This window comes from Coloeus monedula (genome assembly GCF_965178545.1).
Source record: "Coloeus monedula genome assembly, chromosome: 4".
Lineage (NCBI taxonomy): Eukaryota > Metazoa > Chordata > Aves > Passeriformes > Corvidae > Coloeus > Coloeus monedula.
The window spans coordinates 74,870,141-74,896,919 of record NC_138784.1 but is presented as its reverse complement, the minus strand read 5'-3'; the positions used below and the strand labels follow the sequence as shown (position 1 = coordinate 74,896,919).

Sequence of the window (26,779 nt, the reverse complement as noted above, 5' to 3'; positions counted from 1 at the left end):
TTCAGCCCCTCCAAGCACCCCCGGTCCCTGGGAAGGATTAATTTGGGAAGGGTTTCTCCAGGTGTGGGTGGGACTCTCACACTGGGATGCAGCTGGGAAGGGAGGATCCACCCCTGCCTTCCCTATCACTCCTTATCAGCTGATAAGAGCTGTCCCTGCCTCAGCTCAGCTCAGCCTGGCTCCAGCAAATCCCTCGACTCATCCCTTCCCACTTCCCTGGGAATTACCTTCCTTGAAGGGGAGAAGAGGGAAGATCCAGTGGGATTTCCCAGGATGGGCCATGTTTTGATTTCCAGGCTCTCCCACAGGGCTGGGACGTTCTCCTTGTCCAACCAGGAGCTGGGAAAGGATTCCAAGCAGGGCTGGTGGTGGGGAAAATCCTGTTCCCAACCCGGCCCAGTGCTTGCCCGGAGCTCCCAGTGGAAAATCTCTCCCAATTTTCTGCTCAAAGCAGGGATTTCTCCCTCAGCTCTGAGCAAATCCCTCTGTCCCTCCTTCCAAGGATTCTCTGCACATCCCTGAGCATCCCAATGGCTGGGCCTGGAAAACCTGGGGACACCTGGACAACCCCCAACCGGACATGGACCTTGTTCTTCCCGTGCCTCAGTTTCCCTGGATGGAAAATGGGGACGATGCCCATGTCCTGCTGGATGAGAACACCAGGAATTTGTTGGGATAAAAATCCATGTAATCCAAGATTCCAGCGGATTGCAATGGGAGAAGAATCCCCCCCCACCCACCCGTGCACCCTCGGAGCTGAGGTAGGAGGTCGTTGTCCCTCTGGTGACCCTCCAGGCCGTCACTGCTTCCATGGAGCTTCCATGGAGGGGAGGATTTGTCCTGGTTGTCCCTTGATGTCCCACCTGGAATATTCCCCATGGCCATATCCCAGATGGGGCTGGTGGGACCTCATTTGCTGCTCTTGGTGAGCATCTCCTGGGGAAAAAGGGCCAAATTTCTCTCCCAAATTTCTCTCCATCTCCCACACCTGCTGCGTGCAGGGATGAGGGAAGAGGTGGAATTTCAGCTGGGCTGAGAGGTGGAGAGAAAGGTTTAGAGGATGGGATAAATATTCCAAGGTGAAGGGTGGGAATGTGGGGAGCTGGGGCTCAGGGGAGGCTGGGAAAGAGTGGGATGAGCATGGACGGTCTGTGGATGAGGAGCTGAAGCTGGACTGGCTGGAAAACCGGAGCAGTGGAAAAGTGGGGACAGCTTTGGGATTTGTGGGCAGACCCAGGGTGGCACCTGCGGCTCCTGGGGTCCAAAGCCACCTGGGGCCATGGGGTGGTCCTGGCCAGGGCCAGTCTGAGGAGACCGGGGCTGTGTGGGTGGGGAGGTGCTGGTGACAAACTCTGGGAAAACCCAGGAGGAGGAACTGGGAAATCCCTGCTGAGGTTGTCCCTGTCCTTTTCCCTTCCCGATGGATTGGTGGCTGCGTGCAGGGACAGCTCGTGGTGGGATTTGGGAGGGCCGTGGTGGGGACAGCGCCATGAGGATGAGCTGGGGGAGGTTTTGGAATCCCTACGGACCCAACGGAGAACCCAGAGCAGGAGATGGGACAACAAAACATTGGAAACTCCAGAGATCGCAGCTTTAATCAGGAACCTTCCCGGGTGACGCGTCCCCTCTGCCCTGCTGGGGACAGGAACCTCTTCCCTGCGCATGGAAATGTCCGGAAGGAAAGCCAGGGGAGATCGGGGAGGAGGGAAGGGGGAGAAGGGAGATGAACGTGAGGTCGCTCGATGGGTCAAAAATAGACAACACTGATGTCACACGCGGCCATCAGTCCCTGCCGGCGGTGGCCGGGGGTGGCCCAGTCACTTCCTCCGCCCGATCTGGGCCATGAGGTGGGCGTTGGCCGCCGCCTTGGCCCGCAAGTTCTTGGCCTTGGCGATGTTGAAGAGGATGTTCATGATGTTGGTGGGGACGTCGAGGGACAGGGTGACCTTGGTGCGCCGGTCGCTCTTGGCCCGGTTCTGGTAGGTCTTGCCCTTCACCTGCGCCTGGGACACGTATTTGTAGTGGCCTTCCCCCGGGAACGTCCTTTTCCCCAGATCTTCCTCCGCCGCCTCCTCCCCGTCCTCCTCGGACGCCTCCTCCAGGGACGGCGACTCGGAGCCGCGCTTCTCCAGGACGGCGTTTTCCTCGGGATAGATCTTCTGCGCTTCCGAGAGGGCGGCGTTGAGGCAGCTGAAGATGGAGGCGGCGTTGGAGAGGCTCAGGGCCCGGCCGGTCCCGGCAGCTCCGAGCAGGATGAGGAGGAGCAGCAGCCTGGGGTGGGACATTGCGGTGGCCTGGCCGTGGAGACACCGAGGGGAGGGCAGAGAGGGCCGTGAGCTTCCCGTGGGACCTGGGGAGATCCAGCCTCTCCTCATCCCTTCCCAATCCCTAAAATCCCTGCCCTACGCTCTTGGATTCACCTCACGGGTTCTATTCCAGGTGGGAATGAGTTGCCTTGGGGTGCAACCCCCAGCCCTTGGTTTTGGGGTGCTGGTGGGAGGTGGGATGTCCACGGAGCTTCGCTTCCATGGAGCTTCCATGGAGAAGAAGATTTGGCCTTTGCTTCCATGGAGCTTCCATGGAGGGGAGGATTTGGCCTTTCCTTCACGGAACACCCGTGGCTGCTGCAGGAGAGCCGGTTTGGACCATGGGGATCCCCATGGATCCCTCTCCACCTCCTCGGAGCGCCCATGGCTGCCACCAGCTGCTGCAAAGGTGGCGTCTCCAGTCACCTGCTCACCCTGAAGCCACCAGAGATGTTCCTCAAGCCCATCCCAACCCACTCGGTCCCAAAAAGATGTGGGAACGATGACCCCGTGGGATGGACCCGTGGGATGGACCCCGTGGGATGACCCCGTGGGATGGACCTGTGTCCCCTCTCCAGCCCCGGCCTCGGCTGCTCTGGGATTGCTCCAGCCCCAGGATCCTCCTCCCCTTTGGATCCAGGACAGGCCCCATCTGTGACCCTCTTCTTTTGGACCTGGGGGTACCTCCAAGGTCACACCACAGCAGCTTCACTTCCTACCTGAAACAGGGTCATTTTTGGGGTCTTTTGGGGTCTTTTGGCCCATTTTTGGGGCTGTAAATCCCTGGATCCCGTCCTGCTCCACCAACCCTCCCCATCTCCCTTTATCTCCACCTGACCTCTCAAAGGATCTCCCGTGGGACTTTTTGCCCATTCCCAGGATGGAAAAGGGTCCCCAAGAAGCCCCGAGGCCACGCGGGCTCTCCAAGCGCCTGGAATCCTGCCCGTATTCCCAATCTTCGGGCCCCATCTTGTGGCCAGCGGCTCGCACGGCAATTCCTGGCTGGGGCCAGTCCGCAGGGATGCCAGGACCTCACCTGGGGCTGGAATTCCATCCTTGATTTTGGGGTTGGGAGCTGCTAATTTCATTCCCATGGGATGTTGTGGAGCGGGATGGCTCCAGGGTGTCTTCGGGATGCCCCTGGGAATGGGGGATGTGGCCCCAACTCAATCCATGCCCCAGGATCTGTCACCCTGGAGCTGCTGGGATCCCTGAAAATGCCCTTCCCTACCCATGGAGGGGGAGATTTGGGAAGTTTTATCCCCTGAATTCTGCCTTTTCCATCCCTTGGAGTGGGAATTGGGGCAGGGTTATTCCCCTAACTCTGCTATCCATGGAAAAGGGGAGAGATTTGGGAAGTTTTATCCTCTTAATTCCACCTTTTCCATCCCTTGGAGGGTGGAATCAGGGCAGGGTTGTTCCCTTAATTCTGCTCTTTGCTACCCATGGAAAAGGGGAGAGATTTGGGAGGTTTGTCCCTTTAACTCTTTCCTTTGCCTTCCCTTGGAGGATAAATTCTGGGAAGGTTTATCCCTTTAACTCTGCCCTTTATTGTCCATGGAAAAAGGGAGAGATTTGGGAAGTTTTATCCTCTAAATTTCTCCTTTTCCATCCCTTGGAGGGTGGAATTGGGACAGGGTTATTCCCTTTATTCTGTTTATTGCTGTTCCTTGGAGTGGGGATTTTGGGCAGGGTTATTCCCTTATCTCTGCTTTTTGCTATCCATGGAAAAGGGGAGAGATTTGGGAGGTTTATTCCCTTAATTCTGCCCTTTTCCCTCTTCCCGAGGGAAAATTTGGCCATGTCAATCCTCCCTCAGGATTTGAGGGAGCCGCTCAGCTTTGCCTCCTGTTTCACCCCTTCCCAAAATCCCACAGCGCTCCCCAGGCAAAATCCATCCCCTCAACCCTTCCCTGGATCCGGATGGGAGAGGAAGGTGAGGAGCAGCAGCCGTGGAATGATCCGGGGAAAGCTGTAGGATCAAGGAAGGAAAACCTTTCCCAGGCACTCAACTCCACATGGGGATAATTCCAGACCCCAAACTCTCTTTTCCTCCTGCCCCAAATCGCACATTCAGGGATTTGAACATCAAGGACATCCCGGGATTTAATTTTTCTTGGAAAAGCTTAATAGGATGAAGATTCCTCCCACCCCAAAATTCCCCTTTCCCCCCTTTTTCACCTCCTTCCACCTTCAGCAAATTCCCAGTGCTCCTGCAGGATGGGATGCTCGGGGTGTGGATTCAGGAATCGGGGCTTTTCCCACCCCCGGGGGACACTCTGTGATTCCCAACTGCCGCATGGAGAATGGGAATATTGCCAAAAGCCCTTCCAGAGCTGGAAAAGCTCCGGGAAGAGCCCTGGGATGTTCCTGCCCTCTCTGGAATCTCGGAGCAGCATCTCCCCCCTCTCCTCTTCCCCACAGCTCCTTCACTGGCTGAATCGAGCGCCTTTTCCTGGGATTGTTCCAGCTTTTCCCACTTAAAACTCTGGGAATCTCAGCTGAGCAAAGGGAAGACGCGGTTGAAGCCATCCACACCCATTCCTGGTCCTCGCCGGGATGGATATCCCGGCAGAAGGAACAGAAAGCAAGGGAAGAAAAAGCCAGGAAAAGCTGATTTTTGGGATCGGGTTTATTTTTGCCCGGGGGGATTGTGCCTCAACGTTCCAGGAAGTTTTTATTGGAGCAGGAAAAAAGCTGGAATTGGGGTTTGCTCCGTGCTAAAAAAAGCAGAGAAAGGAGGAAAAGCCACCCGCGGTGGATCTGAGGAAATGGGAATTAAATCCGCCGCTGCCGGAGGGAGACCAGCGGGAGCCGGGAATTGCTGGGATGCCCGGGAGCGTTTTGCAGGAATTTTATCGGGATGCTGCCGAGCCGCCGGGAGCGTTTGTGTCTCCTGCAAAATCTCCCGCTTGGATTGCAAGGAGAAAAATGACCCATTCCAGCTCTGGAAAACCGGGATCAAAAGCTTTGCCGGCTCTCCTCGGCGGCGGAGCACCGGGATGGAGCTGATTTTTCCCTGTTCCAAAGTAAGTCTGGGATCAAACTGTGGATGAGACCCGGAGACTTTTTAAACTCCGGTGCTGCCTCCGCTTCCCTGATGAGTTTTTCCCGGTGCTGATTCCCAGGGCTCCAAAATCCAGGTGGGCTCGAGGCGGGGGGGTGGATTTGCCTCGCTCTCCTTCCCATCCCTTCAGTGCCAGCAGGGATTTGTATCCCTAATTTCCCAAGATTTCCCGACCCTTCCCATGCTGCCTGTTCCGATCTGCTTCCCAAAATTGGTGGAATAATCCCAAAAATTCGTTTTTATTAGGATTGGGGGGGGGGGGGGGGGGGGATTAAGGGGAATTTTTAATCCCTCGGTATCAAAAAATCTTGGAGTGCTTTTCCTACCCTGCTTTTTTTCTCCCTTAAAAGAAAAACATGGAATCTGATTTCCCAAGAAAACACTGGAATATTTAAAGTTTGTGCAGGTGAAGCTGGGGAATAAAAGAAATCCAGGCACTCACCTGCTTTTCCTGGATGGGATGGGAAGGAATCTGTGGAATCACTCCCAGGAAAGAGGCATCGGAGCCTTTCCCGAACTTCTCCTCCCTGGCTGTTCCCTGATTTTTGGAAGAGGGGCTGGGATATTTTTCCCTCTCTCTGGAAACCTTTTCCCCCTCCCTCGTGTATTTATAAAAATCAGGGATCACGGGGTTGGAGTCGTAATTCCAGACGTGGAGCCTTCGTTTGGGAATGATTTCATTAAAATGAGCTCAGAGCGAGCTGGCGACGTCACGGAGCCTCTCCCCATCCGCAGGGAAAAAACCGGGAAAGGGGGGGGGGCGGAAAGACGTCGGATCCCACAATCTGGGAAGAGTCACCCCAAATTGGGGCTGGCGTCAGTGCCGGGATTTTGTGGGATCACGCGGAGCTTCTCCCCCAGGGAGCAGGGCCGGGGGTTTTGGGGGCAGGGATGTTTGAAAGCCGAAGGTTTCTCTGCCTCTGAGGATGCCTGGTGGGGTTCCAGCATGGATTGATGTTATCCCAATGGATGTGGTTTTATTCCAAGAGTGGGCATTTGGAAGGGTTTTCCCTGTTTTCCCATCTCTAGGGAATTTTCTCTTCCCATTCAGGCAGGGGAAACCGCTGGAAGGTGGAAATTTTGGGAAACTTCTTCCAGGATTTATTGGCACAATCCCAGGTGTGGCAATGGAAAGGGATGGGAAGGACGAGGTGTGGGATGAGGGGAAAAAAGCTCCAGTTCCCTAAAAATCCAGCAGGATTAACTGGGATCATCCCAAAACAGCAGCCAGGTGGGAAAAATACCCAGTCCGGGCTCCCAGGACTGGTCTGGTCCCAGTTTGGTTGGAGAGGAACTTCCTGAAATCCCCCATGGTTTGGAGATTTGGGAATAGGGATGGAGAATTGGGAATGGGGATCAGGATTTGGGAGCAGGGATGGGGATGGAGGTTTGGGAACAGGGAACGGGGATGGAGAATTGGGAACAGGGATGGGGATTTGGGACCAGGGATGGGGATGGAGATTTGGGAATGGGGATGGAGAATTGGGAACAGGGATTTTTTCCGTGTCATCCGAGGAAGAACTCGGGTCTCCGGGGTCCCTCCAAAGGGTCCCAGCCCGGATTTGTGGCTGGGCCGGATTCTCCTGGAGTCTCCAAGACCAAATTATCCAAAGGCCCTCTGAAACTTCCTTGGAAAAGCCATTGCCACACTGGAGGGTAGCAGTTATCCCTGGGAATGGGGCAAATCCTGCCAAAAGTGGGGAAAATCCATGGAGAAACCCCTTGAGGCGGGATGGGCTCTGACTTAGGCTGGGACGTGTTCCCACTCCTGGCCTGGAGAAAAGGAGCCAAAATTGTGGGAATTCCTGGATGAGGATCCAGCCCCTGAGGATCCAGTCTGAGCTGGGAATGGTGGGAGCTTCCCTTTGCTCCAAACCCTGGGAATTCTGCCCTTATCCAGATGAGCGCCTTCGGGATCCACCTCTCCAGGAATTCCCTCTTTTCCCACCTCCATCTCCTGGAATGAGGTTTTGGTTTCCCTCCTTCCCCAAGGCCTGGAAGGGAATTTGGTTCTCCAAATCCTTGGAATTTTGGAGGAATTTTTGGGAAAAAAGCCCCCCAGGGCGACTTCAATGCAAGGAGCTGGGTGGGAAAAATCTGTGTGAGGGATTTTTTTCCTGGGAAAAGGATCAGGGCACGGACTGGGAGACTTTTCCAGCTCCAGATCAGATCCTGGGCTGTTTTCTGGAGTTTTATTTCCCAACAAATCTCGTTCCCCACAATTGGATTTATTGGGAAGGGAAAATGTCCTTGGAGGATGCAAATCCATGCTCCTGACATGGAATTTTCATGGTGGTTTTTTTAAGGAAAAATAGGAAAGAGAAGGCAGAAAAAAGAAGGAATTTCCTGGTTCATCCCTTTAAAAGCAAATCCCACTTTTTTTAGCTGCCTCGGGATAAGCAGAGAGGAGATTTTCCTGCATGGAAATTTTATTTCCAAGGGAAATTTCCATAAAAATATCCCTGGGGAAGGAGGGAGCTGAGCCAGGAGCATCCCGGGGCATCCACAGGACCTGGAGGCCTCGAACTCCCAAAAGTTTCCCTGGAAACTCCCAAATTTATAAAAAATGCAGCTTGTGAGGAGGCTCCGTCATCCCCGGGATTCCGGAGGATCGGGACCTCTTCCCACCTTTCCCCTCCTTTCCCGGGAGCTGAATTTCCGGGAGTGAATCATTGTTTGGAGCTCATTAAAGTTTCATCTCCAGCAGCTGGGGAAAATCTGGGATTTGGGGCCGTTTCATCCCAGGAATCTTGAAAACAAAAAAAATCCTGAACCCCAGAAGTTTTCCCGGCCCAGGAGATTCCGTTCGCTGCTTCCAGCCCCAGAATTCCATGGAGGAGTCGGACACGGATGCGCTGAGGGGCAAAAGGGGCTTTTCCACTTGGCTTCGTCCCTTTCCCCCCCAATTTTTAGGGCTTGATTTGCGTTTTCCAGGCTGTGGAAGGAGGAGAATCTCCCAGGGAAATTCCCAATCTCCCTAAAATCTGACAGTAGATCCTTCCTCTGCCAAGAGGCTGATTTGGGTGGATTTTATGGGAATTCTCTTCCCGTAACCCCATTTGGGGGGGATTTTCACTCCTTCCAGCAGCTCAAATCCAGGAATTCTTTCCAACGTGGCCAAATATGGGAAAACTCCATCCAACGGGAAGAGAAGAGCCGAGAACATGGAATTTGGAATGATTACTTTGCCTTTTTTGCCCTTTTCCCACCTTTTCCGAGGGGATTTGCATCCCTGGATTTACACAAAGCTCTCCGTGTTGCATCTTCCTGGGAATGAATGAGATCCGCCCGGAGCTTTGGATGCCAATGGAATGTCAGGAAAACTCCTCGGGATGAACCGGATTGGGGCTACTTTGGAAATTCCCAAAAATCCCATGGGCCAAACCCAAAGATCCAGTTCCACTGGCAGTCTCCAGGCATGGAATTAAACTTGGATTTCACTGCTTTCCCTCCAAAGGAAAAGGGGGAAAAAAGTGGTGGAAGAGGAAAAATAATCCCAAATCCTCCAAATTTTCCTGGAATGTTTTTATTTCTTTCCCTCTGTTGTATCTCCTGCCTCTTTTCCAAAGGGATTTTTGCACCTACCTGGACACGTGGGCAGCACATTCCTGGTTGGAAGGACACACCTAAAATCCGGGAAAAATGGGAAGGGAGCCTGGATCCACACACAAGCTCCGGGAATTTTCCCTGATGTTGTGTCCCAACATGAAATCCGCTGTTATCCCAAGGATCTGAGTAGAAAAGGAGCTGCTCCCGCTTTTTCCTGCATCCAGAGCCTGGATCCGATCCCACTGCAGCAGCTGGAAAAGGCTGGAAAAGGCTCCAGGAAAGGTTCATTCCCTCCAGGTGGGTTTTGTTGCTTTTCCAGGATTCCACGGCTCTGGAGCGGCTCCTTGGCTTCCTGATCCCTGGGGAGGTTTCTGGGATGGTTTTGGAGAGGCTGGGGAGGTCTGGGAATTGCAGGGGGGGTGGGCTAAGGGATGCCCAGGAGCTCTCCAGAGGAATTCTGTGGGATCAGCCGGGATTTTCCAGGTGATTTCAGGTGCAAAACGGAGCCGGACAAACAGCCCAAGGTGGCACCTTTTCCTTGGTTTTCCAGAGGCAAACTCATCCCGATTTCCACCCCCTTGCAGAGCTGGAAGGCACTGAAGGTTTTCCAGGCTTTTCCAACATTTTTTCTCCTTCCCAGAGATGCTGGGATGCAATTCCACCCTTGCAGCGGGCAGGGGATGGGGATTCCCTGTGGATACCGGGATTCACTGCTTGTTCCTGCTCCAAAAACTGATGGATTTCATCCCAAAGGGCTGTGGATGGAGGGAAACATGGAGGTTTTCCCAGGATTTAGACCGGCTTGGATGAGGCTTGGAGCAACCTGGGATAGTGGAAGGTGTCCCTGCCCATGGGATGAGCTTTAAAATCCTTTCCAACCAAACCATTCCCTGATTCCAGGATTCCATCCATTGATGGCATCTCCAATTCCTGCCGCTGTAAAAATCCATAATTAATGAACCTGAGCCTAATTCCAGCTGGGAACACCACAGAGGGATTTTCCGTGCTGCTTTTCCAGAGGATTTTGTCGGCTCCTTCCCGACTTGTCCGATCCAAGCTCCCGGCACATCCAGAGGGCGCTGGATGAGGCTCAGCCGTGGCCATTTCAGGGCTGGATCATTATCCAATTACCAAATTATCCCGATCCAGCTTTTTCTCTCTCTCCATCCCTTTTCCTTTGTCGGGGTTGCTTAGGAACGGCCGTGGACATCGGAGGCTGCGGCCGGGAGAGTTTCAAGATTCCCTGGCTGGATGCACCTGGAATTCCCTCCTGGAAAAGGGCTGGGGGTGCTCTCTAGGTGCTCCTAAATCCATGGATTCCCATCCCTGAGCCACAAATCCCCAGGGAACACAATCCAACATCCCTCTTCATTTCCACGTTCCATGAGGATTTGTGAACTGGCTTTATGTGCTTTAAATCCCAGATTTTTTCCTGGTCAGCTTTGCTTTCCAAGGCCTTTTTCCAGAGGATGTTCAGGAATTTTCTGTTTCGGAGCCTGGAACGTTGCCAGCAAAATCCTTCAGCCCTAAAACCTCTCCCCCCACTCCTGCACTGGAATAATTTCAAGGAATTCAATTAAGCTGACCTGACATTTCCAAGGAAACGCCGGGGCTCCGTTCCCGGAATGTTTTGGCCCTGGCAAAGCCTCCGGGATGGAAAATCAATAGCGAACATTTGATTATTCCAGGGGGGATTGAAAAAATTCCAGTTCCCAATTTTTCTGAGCCCTGATGGGAATTTGAGCTGCTTTTAATCCACTGAGCTCGATCTTAGGCTGGCTTAAATATTGGATTTCACTTCCCAGCTCTTCCAAATCTGGATTGAGGCACTTGGATCCCTCAGGAGCTGCTGCCTTGGGTTGGGAATGTGGATTCTGGTGGAGGGTTTGGAACCAAATCATTCCTTTGGGAGACTCTTCCCAAATCCTTTGGATGCACCTGGAGCAGGAGCCAGGAGGCCAAATCCTTACCCAGCCTTGGCTTTGGGATTTGGAGGAAAAGCTGCTGAGAAATTCCAAAGCCAGGGAAGTGAGGTCTGATTTTAAGGGATGGCACTGGGCTGGAAAGGGAAAATGAAGGGGTTGTTCCAAACTTCTGGGAATAATGACACAGGAAGGGAATTTCCTCCTGCTGCCTCCAGCCCCTGTGGATTCCCAGGTCTTGAAAGGATTTTCATGGAATTTCTGCTGCTTGGCGTCTCCTCACACGCGGTGACAACTTCCCGCGCCGGCCAAAGGAGCCGCAGTGGGGATGAGGGATTTCTTCCTCTTGGCTTTGGGAAAAAATTCCACTTGGAGTTCTTAATGAGCACTTTATTATGGAATAGGTTGTTATCCTTCAGGGAATGAAAGGAAGAGGATTTTTAATAAGGATATGTAGGAATAGGACACAAGGAATGGCTTCCCACTGCCAGAGGGCAGGGATGGATGGGATAAACAGGATTTTGGGAAGGAATTGCTGGCTGGGAGGGTGGGCAGGGGCTGGAATGGAATTCCCAGAGCAGCTTTGGCTGCCCCTGGATCCCTGGAAGTGTCCAAGGCCAGGCTGGAGCAGCCTGGGATAGTGGGAGGTGTCCCTGCCCATGGCAGGGGTGGAATTTGATGATCCTTAAGGTCTTTTCCAACCCAAACCATTCCATGGTTATATCTTCCAACCAGGGAGCCTGTGGCTCCTCCAAGTCTGTTTCCTTGATTATTTTTTCCAGTTTAATTTGGGAATGATGGCTCTTTCTGATTATTGCAAATCCTTTACTCCCCTCGATGGTCTCAACGCCGCAGGGCTGGAATTCCACTCATCCCAAGATCCGCATCCTCCCGCCTTCCTGGGAAAATGCTCGCTGGGAAATCAGGATAATGCGAAAATTTTGGGATAGTTCTCAGAAATCTGCTTGTTCCAAGCCCTGTGGAAAAGCCCAATCCTTCCTTTCCGGGTGCCGCTGCTTTTCCCACCGGGAACATTTTGTTGCTTCTCCCAGGGAATTATTTTCCTGCCAGGAGCCAATACCAGAATGTTTTTCCTGCCCAGGGACATCTCAGGACTGACCAGGATTTCGGGAGGAGAGGCTGGAAATGTCCCTCTGGAAATGGCACTTGGCCCCTTGCCAACATTTACAGAATTCCATGGTTTTCAGGTTTTTTTGGGGATTAAAAGAAGGAAAAGTCCCCAAATTTCTGCTCCTCCCTCCTCAGTGCCTGGGGTTTGTGGGTGAGGAAAATCCTGGGATATGCTGGGTGAGGAGAATCCTTTTCCTACCTGTGCTTCCAGGAGCAAAGAGCCAACCCCAAATCCAGGGAAATCTGAAATCTGGGAAATCTGAGCTCCATTTTATCAAATTACATGGAAAACTTGGAATAAATCCCTGTTTTTCCATTGGAAGTGCTGTAACCTTTCCCAGGGGTTATCCCATGGAACAGATTCTATTGGATAGGACCCCTCTCAGCTGTGTCCGTGTCTCCATGGGACCAAAATCCAGGGATTTAGAATCCCTCTTACTGGATTTCCACAAGTTGCAGCTCCAAACTCCTCAAGGAAGTGGAAGTGACAGTTTTTTAGGGAGAAGCCTGGCTTGGATCCCTGTTTTCTTCGTGGACATTTTAACTCCTCTTAACCTGCCTAGGGAATTCCCAAGTAGAGGAGAAGGTGGGAATTCCTAAAGGCCCCAGGGAATTCCCAAGTAGAGGAGAAGGTGGGAATTCCTAAAGACCACATGGAATTTAGGGCCAGGCTGGAAGAGATGGGGCTCATCCTGCCCCCCTGATCCAGCTGGGAAAATAGATATTCCCACCTTTCTCTGCCATTCCCAAGGTTTTCTTCTTCCAGGAGAATGATCCGGAATTCCATAGAATTGAGACAATTTTATTTTACAAAAATAAACTCGGGAATTTTTGCCACCTGGTTTGGCTCAGGAATTCTGCCCTTGCCATCCTCCTTTTCCTGAGCATCCGGAGGTTTCCCTCTCCTCATCCCATAATGTCCATAATTCCAGTTTTCCAACATCTTTTATTCCCAACATCTCCCACCTCTCTCCATGTCTGTCTCGTCCAATCTCAGAGGTGTCGGAGTCGCTCCTTGAAATCCAGTTGGATTTAAAGGAAGCACTTGGAGCGGATCATCTTCCTCTGCCTGGTTTTGGGGAAAAGAGGGAAGAGGAAACAATGGGAATGTCAGAAGTTGGCTGCAATTCCCAAGCTCGGAGGTCCCTGACACCACGGGATTGTCACATCCAACATCCATAAAAAGCAAAATTCCCAATCCAGGCTGAATCCTGGCTCTGTTTAGGATGGACCAGGAAAAACGGGCACATGGAGGATACAGGAATCTGGCTTGGATTGGGATGAATCCCATTCCTGGTGGTTCCTTCTCCCCACAAACAGTGCTGGAGGTACCTGCAGCTGCTTCAGGAAGCTCCCAGTGGCTCCTAAAGCAAATTCCCTGGAAAAAAAGTTGGGTAGGAGGAGGCTCACTCAATTCCCGATGCTGCTGGGCCTGGATTGAAAGCCCTGGGAATGATCCCAAAATGGTGGGATCTTAATTCCTCTCTTTTTTAAGGTGCCCTCCAACCCAGAGCAGACGAACCTCACCAGAGATTTTTTAATGGATTGTGGAGAATTTATGGATTTTTTCTCCTCGGTGCCCAGAGGTCTCCAGGCAGAGGGAATTCTGAGAGAGGAATATTGTCCCTGGAAGGTTGGGATCAGCTCATGTCCTGCTTGGAGCAGGATGTTTGCATCCCTGCCAGGGCCCATGTTTCCTGGGATGAGCTGGAGATGAGGAAAATCTGCATGGACCGATCCCAAAATGCCTGGATCTGGCAGTGGAAGCCAAGCTGTGCTTCCAGAAGTGAGTTTTTCCCATTGAACCCCTGGATGAGGTGGGACCTCGATCCCAGGGTTTTAATCTAGACCTAAACTGGTCTAGATTAGACTTTAGGCTCTGCTTGGGGGCTGGAGATTCCAGAGGGTGCTTGCACGGAGCAATGCGGGGTTTAGAGGGCACAAATTCCCAAATTCCTGCAAATTTCACCCTCAGAAAGCACAAGAGACGTGCAAAAGATCAGGATGGGGTGTCCAAGCAAATCCATCCACACATCCGTGCCCAATCCCACCCATGGAATTGTCCCAGGGGAGATGTCCTGGAGCTCCTTTGGGCTGGATCAGGATGATCTGGGAATGGGAACAAAACCCTACAAATTCCTGGCACTTCCCAGTGGGGCACCTTAAGGAAAAGGGAGTGGGCAAATCATGGATGGGTTTTCCTGCTCTGGGCTCATTCCTGGCTGGAGGAGGAGGGAATGTGAAGGGCTCAGCCTCACCTGCAGAGCTCCTGCAGTGCCGCTCGCATTCCTGCTTGGATGGGAAGCGGTTGCTGTTCCCTCGGCAGCCCCCGAACAGGAAGGGCCGGCAGGAGTTTGTGGGGCCGTGGAAGTACCAGAGCAGGGAATGGCGCTGGCAGGAGCCCTCATCCATGGGCTGCAGGCACAGGGCTGCGGGAAAACACCCCACATTCCCCACGGATTGGATCCAGGTGGGAAAGCACCCCCACATTCCCCAGGGATTGGATCCACTCTGGAAAACATCCCACACCCACCCATGGGTTGGACCCGCTCTGGAAAACACACCCCACATTCCCCATGGGTTGGATCCAGGTGAGAAAACACCCCACACCCACCCATGGGTAGGATCCGTTCTGGAAAACACCCCCAACCTCTACCCATGGGTTGGATCCAGGTGGGAAAAGGCCCCGCTCTGCCAGCCCTGTCCCTCCCTCCCCACATGTGGGGCTGCTTTAGGGACCCACAGCAGCAGCTGACCCCAAAGCCACAGGGCTGGCAGGGCAAGGGGAGCGAGGATAAAGGGGGACATCCAGGAGTGGATTCCAGAGTGGACAAAGGAGGGAATTCCCATAGGATTGGATTTCCCATATGGATTCCCAGAGTGGACAAAGGGGAACATCCAGCAGGGAATTCCCACGGTGGGGTGAGCTCCTTGCTGCTCCATCATCCACCCCTGTGGTTCCCACCATGGTGGTGCCTGACCTTTCCAAAGGGATAGTTAAAGCCTGGATTCTGGGTGGGATATTTGCATTCAGGGAATTCCCGGCGGATCCTCCCTGTGTGTTTTTCTGGATCAAAACCCCCTCCAGTTCCTTCACCATCAGCTCAACACCCGTGGGGCAAACCCAGCTGCTTTAAGCCAAGCCCAGACTCAGTTTTAACCTTGTGTTACTCCTTCAGTGCCACATCCCTTGATCCTAGGGCCAGACAGCCCTTCCCACCTTGGAAGTGACTTCCCTAAATGTCACTTAATTCCCAGCTTTTCACCTGGTAATTGGCTGTTGGCTTCTCCGTGAGAGGGCCCCGTCGTCTGCTGTGCCCGGGCTGGGGGGGAAAAAAAACCAAGCAAATCACACGGACTAAGGGCGTGCAAACAAATTATCCCTCATTTCAATAAAGATCCTTGGAGCCTTCCATGGATAACAAGTTCTCCTCATAAATGTCACGGAGCAACCGGCCACGGGGAGCGAGGGACCGGCGGCAATAAAACCCTTAATGGTGTTAAACAACTCCGTGGGAAAGGTTGGGTGTTCGTCACAGAAAGTGGAAGTGGTTGTGGTTGTTTGCTGGAGATAAATGTCAGGCTGGAGTTCGGGAGCCTCGAGAAAGCCGGGAGCGATTGGAATCTGGCGGCAATAACGCTCCGACTGCAGAATCCTGTTAACATTTGGAGCCGCTCGGCGCTCGTCACTTAGCAGAGGGATTTATGAGCCCTCCTGCCTCAGCCCCGGCTTTTAATGGGATTGTTGGCTGCTGCCGTGATTCAATAACACCTGGAATGTCCCATCCATCTGATCCCGAGTGCTGCCGTGATATAAATTGGGTTTAGATCCCAATGGGAGACTTTGACGTCCGGCACAGACGTCGGGAGAGCGCCTGGAGCGGGCCGGCAGGGGAGGGAGGATTGTCGGGGTTTGGTTCTAGGCTCAGCTGGGCTTTTTGGGATGCGTTCATTCCTTACATGGGGCCATCATCACTTAAAACCCTTCCCAAAGCTCTCCATCCTGGGGAATCATGGAATCATAGAACATGAGCTTGGAATGGGATGATCCTTAAGGCCCCTTCCATCCCAAACCATTCCATGTCCCAAACTGGAAGAGACCAATAATGACCATCAAGTCCAGCTCTCTGTTGGACTCCCTGGCTTGGAATTGGATGATCTTTAGGGTCCCTTCCATCCCAAACCATTCCATGTCTCAAGCTGGAAGGTGTTGGAAGGATCATGGAGTCTGACTTGCTCTCAGGCTGGAATTTGGAGCATTGAGACCTCCCCTACAGGATATTTTTTGGGGTGACAACGAGGATTTAATGACAGCGCTTCATCGAGCTTAATCGAGCCCCCAGAAATTCCACTGCCCCCAGAAATTCCGCTGCTCCATCCCCCTGGTTTGGAAGGAACTCTCAAAGAACATCAAACTTGCATCCCATAATAAAACCCCACACCTGTAAAGTGAGGGACAACACCACAACCACGATTTTGGGGTGTGAAAGTGACAACATTGGGGTGTCTTGCTCAGTGCAATGGGATTTTAAATTGGTTTTTAATTACTTTTTCTGGCTGTGTCATCCATGGTACCCAAGCCTCCCCTCCTGGTGCCAACATCTGAGCATCCTCACTTGCTAAATTCTGGGAAATGATCTTGAACTCTCCCTTCTTTTTAATCCTGCCCTGTCCTGAAGTTTGGACTTTGAGCTCCAAGTGCAGAAATCCTTCTGTAAATTGGTCCATAATGATTTCCCCCATCCTGTTTTCCCTCTCTCCCACAAATCTGGATGGAAATCCAAGCCTCGATGAGGAGATCAGGAGCTCCATGGGTGGTTCATTCCCTGCTGTAGGAGCAGGTCTGTGTCTCCCAGGGCCCTTCCCTCTTGGAAAACACGAATGGGAACGGATCCATGAATTTTTCCATGAGTTTTCATCTGTGGCTTTACCCTTTATTAAAATGTTCACGAGGCCCTGGACGGAAATAGTCTGGGATGAGTGTTTGGTCTCAGAGATGCCATTTCTGCCTGGTTGGAAGTTTTGCTGGAAGTTGCCAAGGATGTGGTGGGAAAAATGGGACAAAATCAGCCTGGAAATGGCTGCCTCCTTCCAGCCTTTTCAAAGGAACCCTTTGGAAGGTTGGGATCACCCCTGATCCCACAAATATTTAGGTTTTCCTTGCCTTCCAGGGGCATCAGCTCGTGTTGTCTCCAAGAGCGTGGGAGCCCTCACTGGGAATCCCATCCCTGCCTCATTCCTGCCCAATTCCAGGGAAGAGGATTTAGCCCTGGGTTCGTGGGATGCTCCGGAGGATTCCATGGTTGGAAAGATGGGAAGGAGGCAGCTGAACTCACCTGCAATGAGTGGAGGTGGCTCCATGAAGGGCTTCACTGGAGTCTCCAACGTGGTCCTGCCCTGCGTTGTGCCAAGCTTTTCTTCCCAATTTCCACCATTCCCGGTGTATTCCCAAAGCTGGGAATACCCTTGGAGCCGCCTGTGGACTTCAGCTGCCTCCAGACCTGTGGATTGAGGGTCAGTGAGGATGAATCCAATGCTTTGGGGTTGGCAGATGAGCTCTCCAGGCTCCATGAACCATCGGATTTGAGGATTCCATGAGGCCCGGAGCTCATCCTGGGGATGGTCTGGGGTGGGGGAGCAATCCCAGAAATTTGTGGGCAAGGATTGGGATTTCTCTGGGTTCAGTGTTAAAAACTGGGAGTCAGGAAGGGATTTGATCGTGTCTTGGAGGAGAGGGTGAAAACAGGAAACTTCCAGGTGTCCCTCTGATCCCTCAGATTCCTCTCAGGAAAAACCACCCCCCTCAAACCAGGATTCAACAGCTGTTGGTGATCCAACATTTTCTGCACTGAATCCCAGAAAAAACCCCCATTTGTTCCTAAAAGCAACTTTTCATTTGCAGTTTTGGGGCAAGGAGAGGATCCTTTCCTGCATGAATTTCCAGCCTTACCCTTTTCCATGGACATCTTTCCCAACTCACCTCCACAACCTGCAGATGGAAGAGAGAGGGCAGAGTTTGTTTGCTACTTTTCCCCCCCGATATAAACAAGATTTTTCAACAAAATAATGATTTTTTTTTTTATGGATTATTTTTCATCCCTTGCCCCATCTTTTCAAGGATTCCAGTGCCTCCTAACAACTCCAGTGGTGGTGAACCTAAAAATCCCCCATATCCATAGGGAAAGCCCAGGGAATGGGCCAGGAGCATTCTGATGGATCACAAATAAATGGATTTCTGCAGGGCAAGGAAAACAAGACCCCAAAAACTTGAAATATTTGGATTCTGGGATAAAAGCATCCCCAAATTTGGGGTTTTTTTTTGTGGTGCTGGTGGCAGTTATTCCCTGTGGCAGAGGAGAATTCTGTGTGCCAAGGAATGCCACCAAAGAACGGGAAGGAAAAGGTTCCAACTTCCCTCCGTGACCCAGCACATTCCCAATCCACGTGGAAACGGGGGAAAGATTTGCTGCCAAAACCAAATGGGAAGAGAGAGGGGGGTTAAGGGATAAAAACGACGAGTTCCAGGAGGTCAGGAATCTTCAGGACCTGGAATTCCACACTCCTGGAGAGGGGCCCCAGCTCCACTCGCTGCTAATGGGTGACATTTGGACGTGTGCTGGCATGGAAACGGCTCCAATTTAGCTGCTGGCAGGGTCGCAGCGGGGCCAACTCACCACAAATCCCTCTCATTTCGCTCCGGAGCACTTCCTTCACCTCTTCCTCCTGTGCCAGAGTGGGAAAATGGAGGTCAGGGATGAATTCCAAGCCCGGCACCACCTCCCTGCTCCTCTGGTGGAGCCGCCTTGTTTTGGGTGTGATGAGATCAGAGGTTTGGGGAGCTGGATTCGAGGGTTGTGGCTCATTCCCTTTGGAAATTCCTGGTTTTCCTCCGGCCATGAGGAATGGGATCCCAGCCCATGTCACACCTCAAACCTGGGCTGGCTTTCCAAGGAGTGTCCCCACCCTCCTGGCATTGTCCCCGAAGCCACGATGCCCAAACATCCCTGAGCTCTGAAAAGCCATGGAACCACCTGCATCCATGAAAAAAGTCTACTCAAATTATCCTCCAGGATTGCCCCTTGGAATGAGCTGTGGGACCACATTCAATGACTTGGAGCTGCACCTCCTTCTGCTGTCTCTGCCTCTTTCCCAGACAACCCCATTCCCCATGGAACGAGACATCCAATCCCATGGATTTGGAGCCCATCCTTCATCCCTGGGACAGCCAACAGCCACTGGTTCCATTGGGAATCTTCCCTGTGGGATGCTCGATGTCCTGCTGCACTTCATGGGGTCACCACCTCTTCTCCTTCTTGGGATTCCAAATTTTGGGGCATTTTCCAGGTAGGCACCTGGAATTTTCAGCAGCCCAAATACAGGGGGTTCCCACAACCTCGCCCCCCCCCCCGTAAAATTAATCCTGCCTGGAAAACTAATCCTGGAAAAACTGGAAATTTTGCCTTGTGTCAGTCAAGTGGCACAAAATCCGGGATGAAGGGATGTGGAGGGAGGCGCAGCAGGAATTTTCTCCTTATCCAAGTGGGTCAACCCCTCCTTCTCCTCTGGGATTTAGAAGCCCAGCGCAGCAGCTTTTCCCTGAAAACGGGGCCCATTTCCCTCTCCTGCTCTTTCTTTGGCTTGGATCAGCCCTGGAGCACTGATCCTGCTGGACAAGCAGGAATTGGGAGTCATGGGAAGGGTGGGAGGAGGAAAATCTGCCTGAGGCTTTAGGCTTGGCTTTGTAGAGCCCAGCTCTGCTCACAGCCCGCCCTGCCCTCCCTGGGTAACAGCCACCAGCCTCATTTCCCAGATATTCTCGGAACGGATCCGTTTCTCAGCATTTCCCTCCCCCCTTTGGCCTCTTAGGGCCGGATTGTCCAATTTTCTCCATTTTTCCCCCTAATGGGAGGTGATCTTGGGAAAAAGCACTCACGGAAAGGCCCGGATCTCCCTTGGCTCCTTTCTGTCCGGCGGGACCATTTTCCCCCTGTTAAAAACACTTCAATCATTCCCAAATCTCAGGAGATTGCCCATTTAATTCTCCGGGAATAAGTGTTCCTTAGGGATGACACCTGGGAAGGGAGATGGGTAAAAAAAGCCCCACATGTTTTCCTATAAATTTTAGGAATATCTTTGTGGGCAGACAGGAACAGCCTCATCCACGTGTCCATCAGATCCCAGGTTTTTTGGGAGCTCTCTTCCATCCCAACAATATGGATTTTAACAGCTTAAGTCAGGTTTATTTTCCAGTTGGAAAAGGGAATGGAGGCACGGAGAGGGTCTGGCCTGCACAGAATCTTTGGGAATCAGCTCGGGCAGAAGATTTGAAACTGGTGCTGCAATTCCAGTGCTGGAAAGATGGAAAAACCAGGAGATGCTGAGCTTTGTCAACAGGGATAAAACACCCCGACAAATTTTCCACTCAGAACTGCTGGAAACTGGATTTGTGGATTAAGGGATACTTAAAAGTATTAAAGGACAAGGAACACAAGAAGGATGATCCCAATTAAAGCCGGGAGGCTCATTTTTCTCAATCCACGCTCACTTCCAGGAGCTGGAGCGCCAGGAAAAATCACATTATCCACCAGCAGCACATGGAGCTAAAGCAGTGGCGCTCCTGATCCTAAAATCCCTTGGGACAGGGACCGACCCCAAACACGTTGGGATTGGGATCTTTGGAACTCTCTGCTGAGCATTAATTGTGCATTAATTGCCCTGCCCTAATGATTGGTTCATTCCCGCTCTGCCTTGAGGATGTGCTGATCCCAAGTTTGATGTTTTCCCAAAGGAATTTTCCCCAGCTGGAGACACCTCCGGGCAGAAGTTTGGGCAGCGCTGCCCATGTCCAATGCCTGGGATTTGGGATTCAAATGTCTCTGCTCTTAAGAAATGAAACTTGGATGATCCAAGTTTATCCAGGCCCAGTGCAGAATTTTGGGAATGCTGAGAAACCCCACTGGATCATTCCCATACTGACCACTTCTCCTTTTGGCCCATCCATGCCCGGGGGCCCCTGGAGGCAGAGCTGGGATCTCCCTCTTTTCCCTGGTGGACCCTGGAGAGGAAAAGGACAGTTCAGTCAGCACTTTCCCAAGATATCCCACTTTTCTTCAGGATTTTCCCCCTAAAACCCAACCTGGGCATCAGTAGAAGCCATCAGAGCCCCCCAGGTGCTCTCTGGATAGGAAGGAATCCATGCCCTGGGAATTTTTCCCTCTGTCCCAACCCCACATGGTCCCAGGCCATCCCGTTTGTCCCTTGAAGCCTCCCAAGCCATTCCCTGAGTTTCTCCTTTAATTCCAGGAGAACCCAAGGAGCAGCGTGGGTGGGAAAAGCGGCACCTCACGGCCTCTCTTTAATCAGTGTCCAAAAAAAAATCCATTTATTATCCCAGCCAGGCTTTTCTGGGCTCGCTAATAACATAAAAAATTCCAGCCTTTTTAAATATCCATGAGGGAATCTTGTACTTTCGGCTCCCTCCTCCCTCCTGTGATTCCTTTGATTTATTTTTCATGGCAAGGCACAGCCTGGGGAGCAAGGGGAAGAATAATCCTGTTTCCATGGGCTGGAGCTGGATTGAATCCCTATTTTATTGCTCTGGAAGGACCTTTTTCCACCTCCTTCCTATAACCACCCTTCAAAATTCCTTTTGGAGATTCCTGTCACGCTTCCAGCATCTTTATTCCGTGATTTCAAGCTCTTATCTGTAAGGAAAATGCCGATTTCCTGAGGGATTTTCCAGCTAAAATCCAGCTTCCATGAGGCAGATTAGCAGGGAGAAAATCCAAGTCTCTTTGGGGGGGGTAAAAAGAAATATTTGGGAATTGTTTAAAAGTCAATTTTGTGATAAATGAGTGGATTAAGGAGATCAGGTGCCACAAAAAAAAATCTGGGCATTGCTGGATTTGAGTTGTTCAGAGCAGCTGAGTTCATCCTTTTCCCTCTGCCTCCATCTGTTCTTGCCTTAAATCCCATGTTTTTGGTGAATTCCATGGAATCACACTTTTTTTTTGGCGTTCTGAAGAGCAGCCTCACGTTCTGATCAACGTCTCCCCTCCCAGATATTGATCCTGAAGGTTTTAATTAATTGATTCATTTAATTAAGCATTATTTCTCATGGAATATTTGCCAAAATCCCGTCGGTATTTGATCCTGATGGAGCTGATGTGGTGTAAAAGTTGCCAAAGGATATCGGCTGGGAAAAAAAAGCAGGAAAATTCCGCTGGAATGAGGTGGAATAGAGATTTTTTTTTTTAGTGACCCATCCATGTCAGAATTCCTGCAAGGATCGGTAGGACAAGGAGACCTCGGAGATCCAGGAGAGTGGATCTGATGAGATCCAGCCTCCTTCAGATTTTCCCACAAAATTTGGGGCTGGAATTATCCCAAATTCCATCCTCCAAAATCCAAATTACCGCAATCATCGGCAGGATGAAATAGTGTGGATAAAATTGGGTTTTTCAGCTTCTTTTATTCCAACTTTCCTTTTACTCTTGGACTTTCCAGCCAATTTCTATATTCTTTAATCCAAGCCTGAAACTCTCCCAGCAAAACCACGGAGGGAATTTTCATTTCCAGCCCTTTTTTCCCTCGGAAAGTTCTTCATTTCTCCAAGCTGTCTCAAGAAAACTTCCAGGGCAGGGTGATCCTGCTCATCGATGGAATTAACATCTCATTTCCAAGCTTCTTTCCCTACGTTTCTGAAGGTGCCCAGCGTGGCTGGAATGCAAAAATATTCATTAAAAACGGGAGCTGAGAGCCACCGGCTCCTTCCCGAGCCTTGGCATCCTGATCCCAGGATAATTAACAACTGGATGTCCTGAGCACTTGGAATTATCTCTTCACGGAGAGGTCACGTCTTCCCCTGAGGAGATGGGAAAGGAGGGGAGGAAAGGGGATGGAAAATCTCCGGGGGGAAACGAAGCGGGAGATGAAATACGTGGATCAAGATCCCACAGAAAGAGGGAATGTGGGAGAGCTCGGGAGGCAACGAGGAAGGGGTGGGAGAGATGGAGCCATGGGGACACTTCGGGGGTGTTTGGTCACACGAGGGTGACCAGGTGTGGGATTTCTGTGGGATTCAGGATCTGTGGGATTTGGGACCTGCTGGGATTCAGAATGTGTGGGATTTCCGTGGGATTCAGGGTCTGCTGGGATCCAGGACCTGCTGGGATTGAGGATCTGTGGGATTCAGGACTGGTAGGATTCAGGATCTGTGGGATTTGGGATCTGTGGGATTCAGGACCTGCTGGGATTCGGGACCTGTGGGAATCGGGACCTGTGGGAATCGGGATCTGTGGGAATCGGGATCTGTGGGATTCAAGACCTGCTGGGATTCCTGTGGGATTCAGGACCTGTGGGAATCAGGACCTGCTGGGATTCAGGACCTGCTGGGATTCGGGATCTGTGGGATTCTTGTGGGATTCAGAACCTGCTGGGATTCCTGTGGGATTCAGGACCTGCTGGGATTCACAACCTGTGGGATTCAGGACCTGCTGGGATCCCTGTTGGATTCAGGGCCTGTGGGATTCAGGATCTGTGGGATTCAGGATCTGTGGGATTCAGGGCCTGTGGGATTTGGGATCTGTGGGACTCAGGACCTGCTGCTCACCTGTGGTCCTGGCTCACCCTGTGGCCCTCGAGGTCCAGGTGCTCCGGCCCCTCCAGGCTTCCCAGGCCATCCCGTTTGTCCCTTGAAGCCTCCCAATCCAGGAACTCCCTTGGCTCCCTGGGAATCACAGGGATGGGGCAGTCAAACACCATCCAAACACTTCCATGGCTTTGGGAATATGGGAACATCTTCCACATTCCTTTGGTGTGGGAGCCTTGCTCTCCACCCTTCCTTGTCCAGAAGGTGCTTGGTGACATGGACTCTCCATCCAACGATTCCCAAGAATTCCTAAATTCCCAACTCTCCCAGTTCACCTAAACAGAATCCTTTAGTCCGTAACCACGGGAAAAACAACGAGGAAGGAGGAAGATCCCAAACCTATAAATTTCCCACTCATCTGCACCACTGATTTTCTCCTGGAGCTGCTGGAACAGAGAATATTCCCATTAAAATATTCCCACTAAATAAGGGAAGATCCACACGCAGCAGTGCTGGGAAACAAATCTGTGGGAGAAGAGAAGAACAGGAGAGGAAGGGAATGAGAATTCCCTGGGAATGATCTCCCTGCTTCCAACCAGAGACTTCAGGAGGTGTTTGACCTCATCTGGGAACGAGGAACGGATTTGTTATCAAAAAAATCCTTTAAGATCCCAAATCCGCTGGAGACTGGAATGCGGGAAGGGCCTGAGGGACTGGAAAATGCCAAGAGATTTGATGGAGGCTGCTGGGATTGTGGGATTTCATTTTTTTTCCTTAAGAATTTACCGTTTTAACAGAAATCCTGGACTTTTTCTCCCTATGGAGAAGTACAAATTTCGGCGTGGGGTTTTTTTTAAGGAATAAAGCAGAAAATTAAGGAACGCAGAGAAGGAAGATTGGTGGGGAGTGATCCAGGTGGGAATTCCTCAAGGAGATGAGACCACAACTCGGGATCAGCTCAGAGACCTTTCCCATTTCCCACGCCAAGGAGGCCACAGCCTGATCCACTTCTCCTGCCCCAGAGCATCCCAGGGATTTACCCTGGGAGTGGTAGTGGAAAAAGCTCTGACAGTGAATCCCAGTCCCTCCGGATGGCTTTTCCTCACGCAAAGCTGGCTCCTCCTGGGATTGGGATTTTATCCATGGACAGAGGTGAATTTAAGGAGACCTTTCTCCCTGCCCTTTTCCAACTGCATTCCCAAGCCTAATGTTCCAGCCTGTTGACATTTCCCCGCTGGAAAGGGCACCTATGATGTGGAAAATGTTGAATTTTGTTAACTCCACCTGATGGATGCGGGATTTATTCCTTAGAAATGGCAGTGGGGTCGGTACCAACCTTTTCTCCTTTCTCCCCAGGAATTCCCGAGGCACCGTTGTTCCCTGAGGCTCCCGGTTCGCCCTGGAAGGAGCCAAGATAAAATCATGGCTAATGCGGGCAGGGCAAGGCTGGGATTTTGGGAATGATCTGGTTTTTCCTTGGATTAGAGTTATTGACTGAGTGTCACCTCTGGTGGTATTCCAGGAGAGGGAAAAATCCCGGTAAAATGGAAAGGAGCTGGTGGAATGTCAGGATTGGGATGGATGAACTCGGCTGAGGAGATGAGTAAAGATCCCAATCCCAGTGTCCAAGAATCTTCACCCAATCCATGCTGGGTGATGGGAACAGATCCAGGATAACCCAATTTATGCCCTTTGGAAGAACCCAATCCATGCTGGGTGATGGGAACAGATCCAGGATAACCCAATTTATGCCCTTTGGAAGAACCCAATCCATGCTGGTTTATGGGAATAGATCCAGGATAACCCAATTTATGCCCTTTGGAAGAACCCAATCCATGCTGGTTTATGGGAATAGATCCAGGATAACCCAATTTATGCCCTTTGGAAGAACCCAATCCATGCTGGTTTATGGGAATAGATCCAGGATAACCCAATTTATGCCCTTTAGAAGAACCCAATCCATGCTGGGTGATGGGAATAGATCCAGGATAACCCAATTCTTTCCCTTTGGAAGAAACGAGCCCTTTCCAGAGGTGGATTTGGGAAACTTTTGGGAAAACTCTTGTTTTCCCAAATGTCCCTTCCCAAACCATTCCATGATTCTGTGACAATTCGGATGCTCACCTTTGCTCCGAGTCGTCCATTTGATCCCGGAATTCCCGGTTTTCCAGGACTGCCAATTTCTCCCTGTGGATGGAAAAGCAGCGGAGGGGCTGTGAGGACAAAGAACCCCAAAAACATTGGGAAAATTGGCTCTGGAAAGGCAAGGAAAGGGATAATCCAGGGATGACACTCAGAGATAAAGTCTCACTTCAGCCTGGAAATTTTGGATCACTAAAACTTAACTAATAACGAATTAAACAAATTAACTAATTAACACTAATTTAACTCAGAACCAAGATAATTGGAGATCCTTAAAATTGGAGATTGTCCGAGCTCCAAGCTCGCCTACAGGAAAGTAGGTGGGAAATTCCCGGGATAAAAATTCCATTACGAAATGGAGCGGGGCCGATGAAAACAACAAAATATTAACAACAATAATGATAAAAAATAATAATTAAAATTTAATAATAATAATAATAACCACAATAATAACAACAACATTGGCTCTGTCACCAACTGCTCCCCATTCTCTTATCAAGCTTTCCAAACCCTCCATAAAAAGCCCATTAAGGCTCATTATCGTTGTTTACTGATAAGGGAATAATGGTGCTGATAAGAGCCGGGCATGAACTTAGAACTGAGCCCAGGCCGTTGCTAAGCCACGGATCAGGAGGGATTTGGGCAGGGCTTGGTTTAGTTTTTAACCCCAGCTTATCACAAAGTTCCCTGCAAGCCTTCAAGCTTCCCAATTCGTGATTCCCTGCTCTTCATGGGCCTTCCAGGAGGGATTTTCCCACAGAAATGGGGTGGATTCCTCATGATTCTGTGCATGATGTTGTCCTGGGGATGAGTGGGAAACAATTCTGGGAATGGGGCAGCTGGAGCAGGGTGGAAAGCTGGGCTTGGCTCACCTTGGTGCCTTTGGCTCCGGGAGCGCCGATCCGGCCTGGAAGCCCTCGCAAGCCCTGGGAATAAAGGAGAACACAGGGAATAAGGGCAAAGTAGGAATTCTGAGGGGCCTGCAAGCTCTTCCCTTGGATCCTTCCCCATCTCTGCTTGTCCCAAGCTTTATTTCCCAGGATCACTGAGTGGTTGAGGTTGGAAGGAGCTC

The 26,779-nt window shown here is 51.3% G+C and overlaps 2 protein-coding genes across 2 annotated transcripts in view; both read right to left on the bottom strand.

Moving 5' to 3' along the window:
• Positions 1 to 1,817: 1,817 nt before the first annotated feature.
• Positions 1,818 to 2,285, bottom strand: UCN3 (urocortin 3; the record flags this gene model as incomplete). The annotated part of the gene is made up of 1 exon (XM_082280922.1): positions 1,818 to 2,285. The coding sequence occupies one exon, from the start codon at positions 2,283 to 2,285 to the stop codon at positions 1,818 to 1,820; it is 468 nt and encodes a 155-aa protein (XP_082137048.1).
• Positions 2,286 to 11,687: 9,402 nt separating this feature from the next.
• LOC309572248 (uncharacterized protein) overlaps positions 11,688 to 26,779 on the bottom strand; it is a gene marked incomplete at both ends in the record, with an annotated part of 79,810 nt that continues 64,718 nt past the window's right edge. The window contains 11 exons of the mRNA XM_082280381.1: positions 11,688 to 11,743; positions 14,234 to 14,404; positions 17,312 to 17,476; positions 17,956 to 17,964; positions 18,650 to 18,698; positions 19,909 to 19,962; positions 20,953 to 21,030; positions 23,587 to 23,703; positions 24,902 to 24,964; positions 25,690 to 25,752; positions 26,580 to 26,633. Coding sequence (XP_082136507.1) covers positions 11,688 to 11,743; positions 14,234 to 14,404; positions 17,312 to 17,476; positions 17,956 to 17,964; positions 18,650 to 18,698; positions 19,909 to 19,962; positions 20,953 to 21,030; positions 23,587 to 23,703; positions 24,902 to 24,964; positions 25,690 to 25,752; positions 26,580 to 26,633 — 879 coding nt within the window. The remainder of the gene's footprint in view (positions 11,744 to 14,233; positions 14,405 to 17,311; positions 17,477 to 17,955; positions 17,965 to 18,649; positions 18,699 to 19,908; positions 19,963 to 20,952; positions 21,031 to 23,586; positions 23,704 to 24,901; positions 24,965 to 25,689; positions 25,753 to 26,579; positions 26,634 to 26,779) is intronic.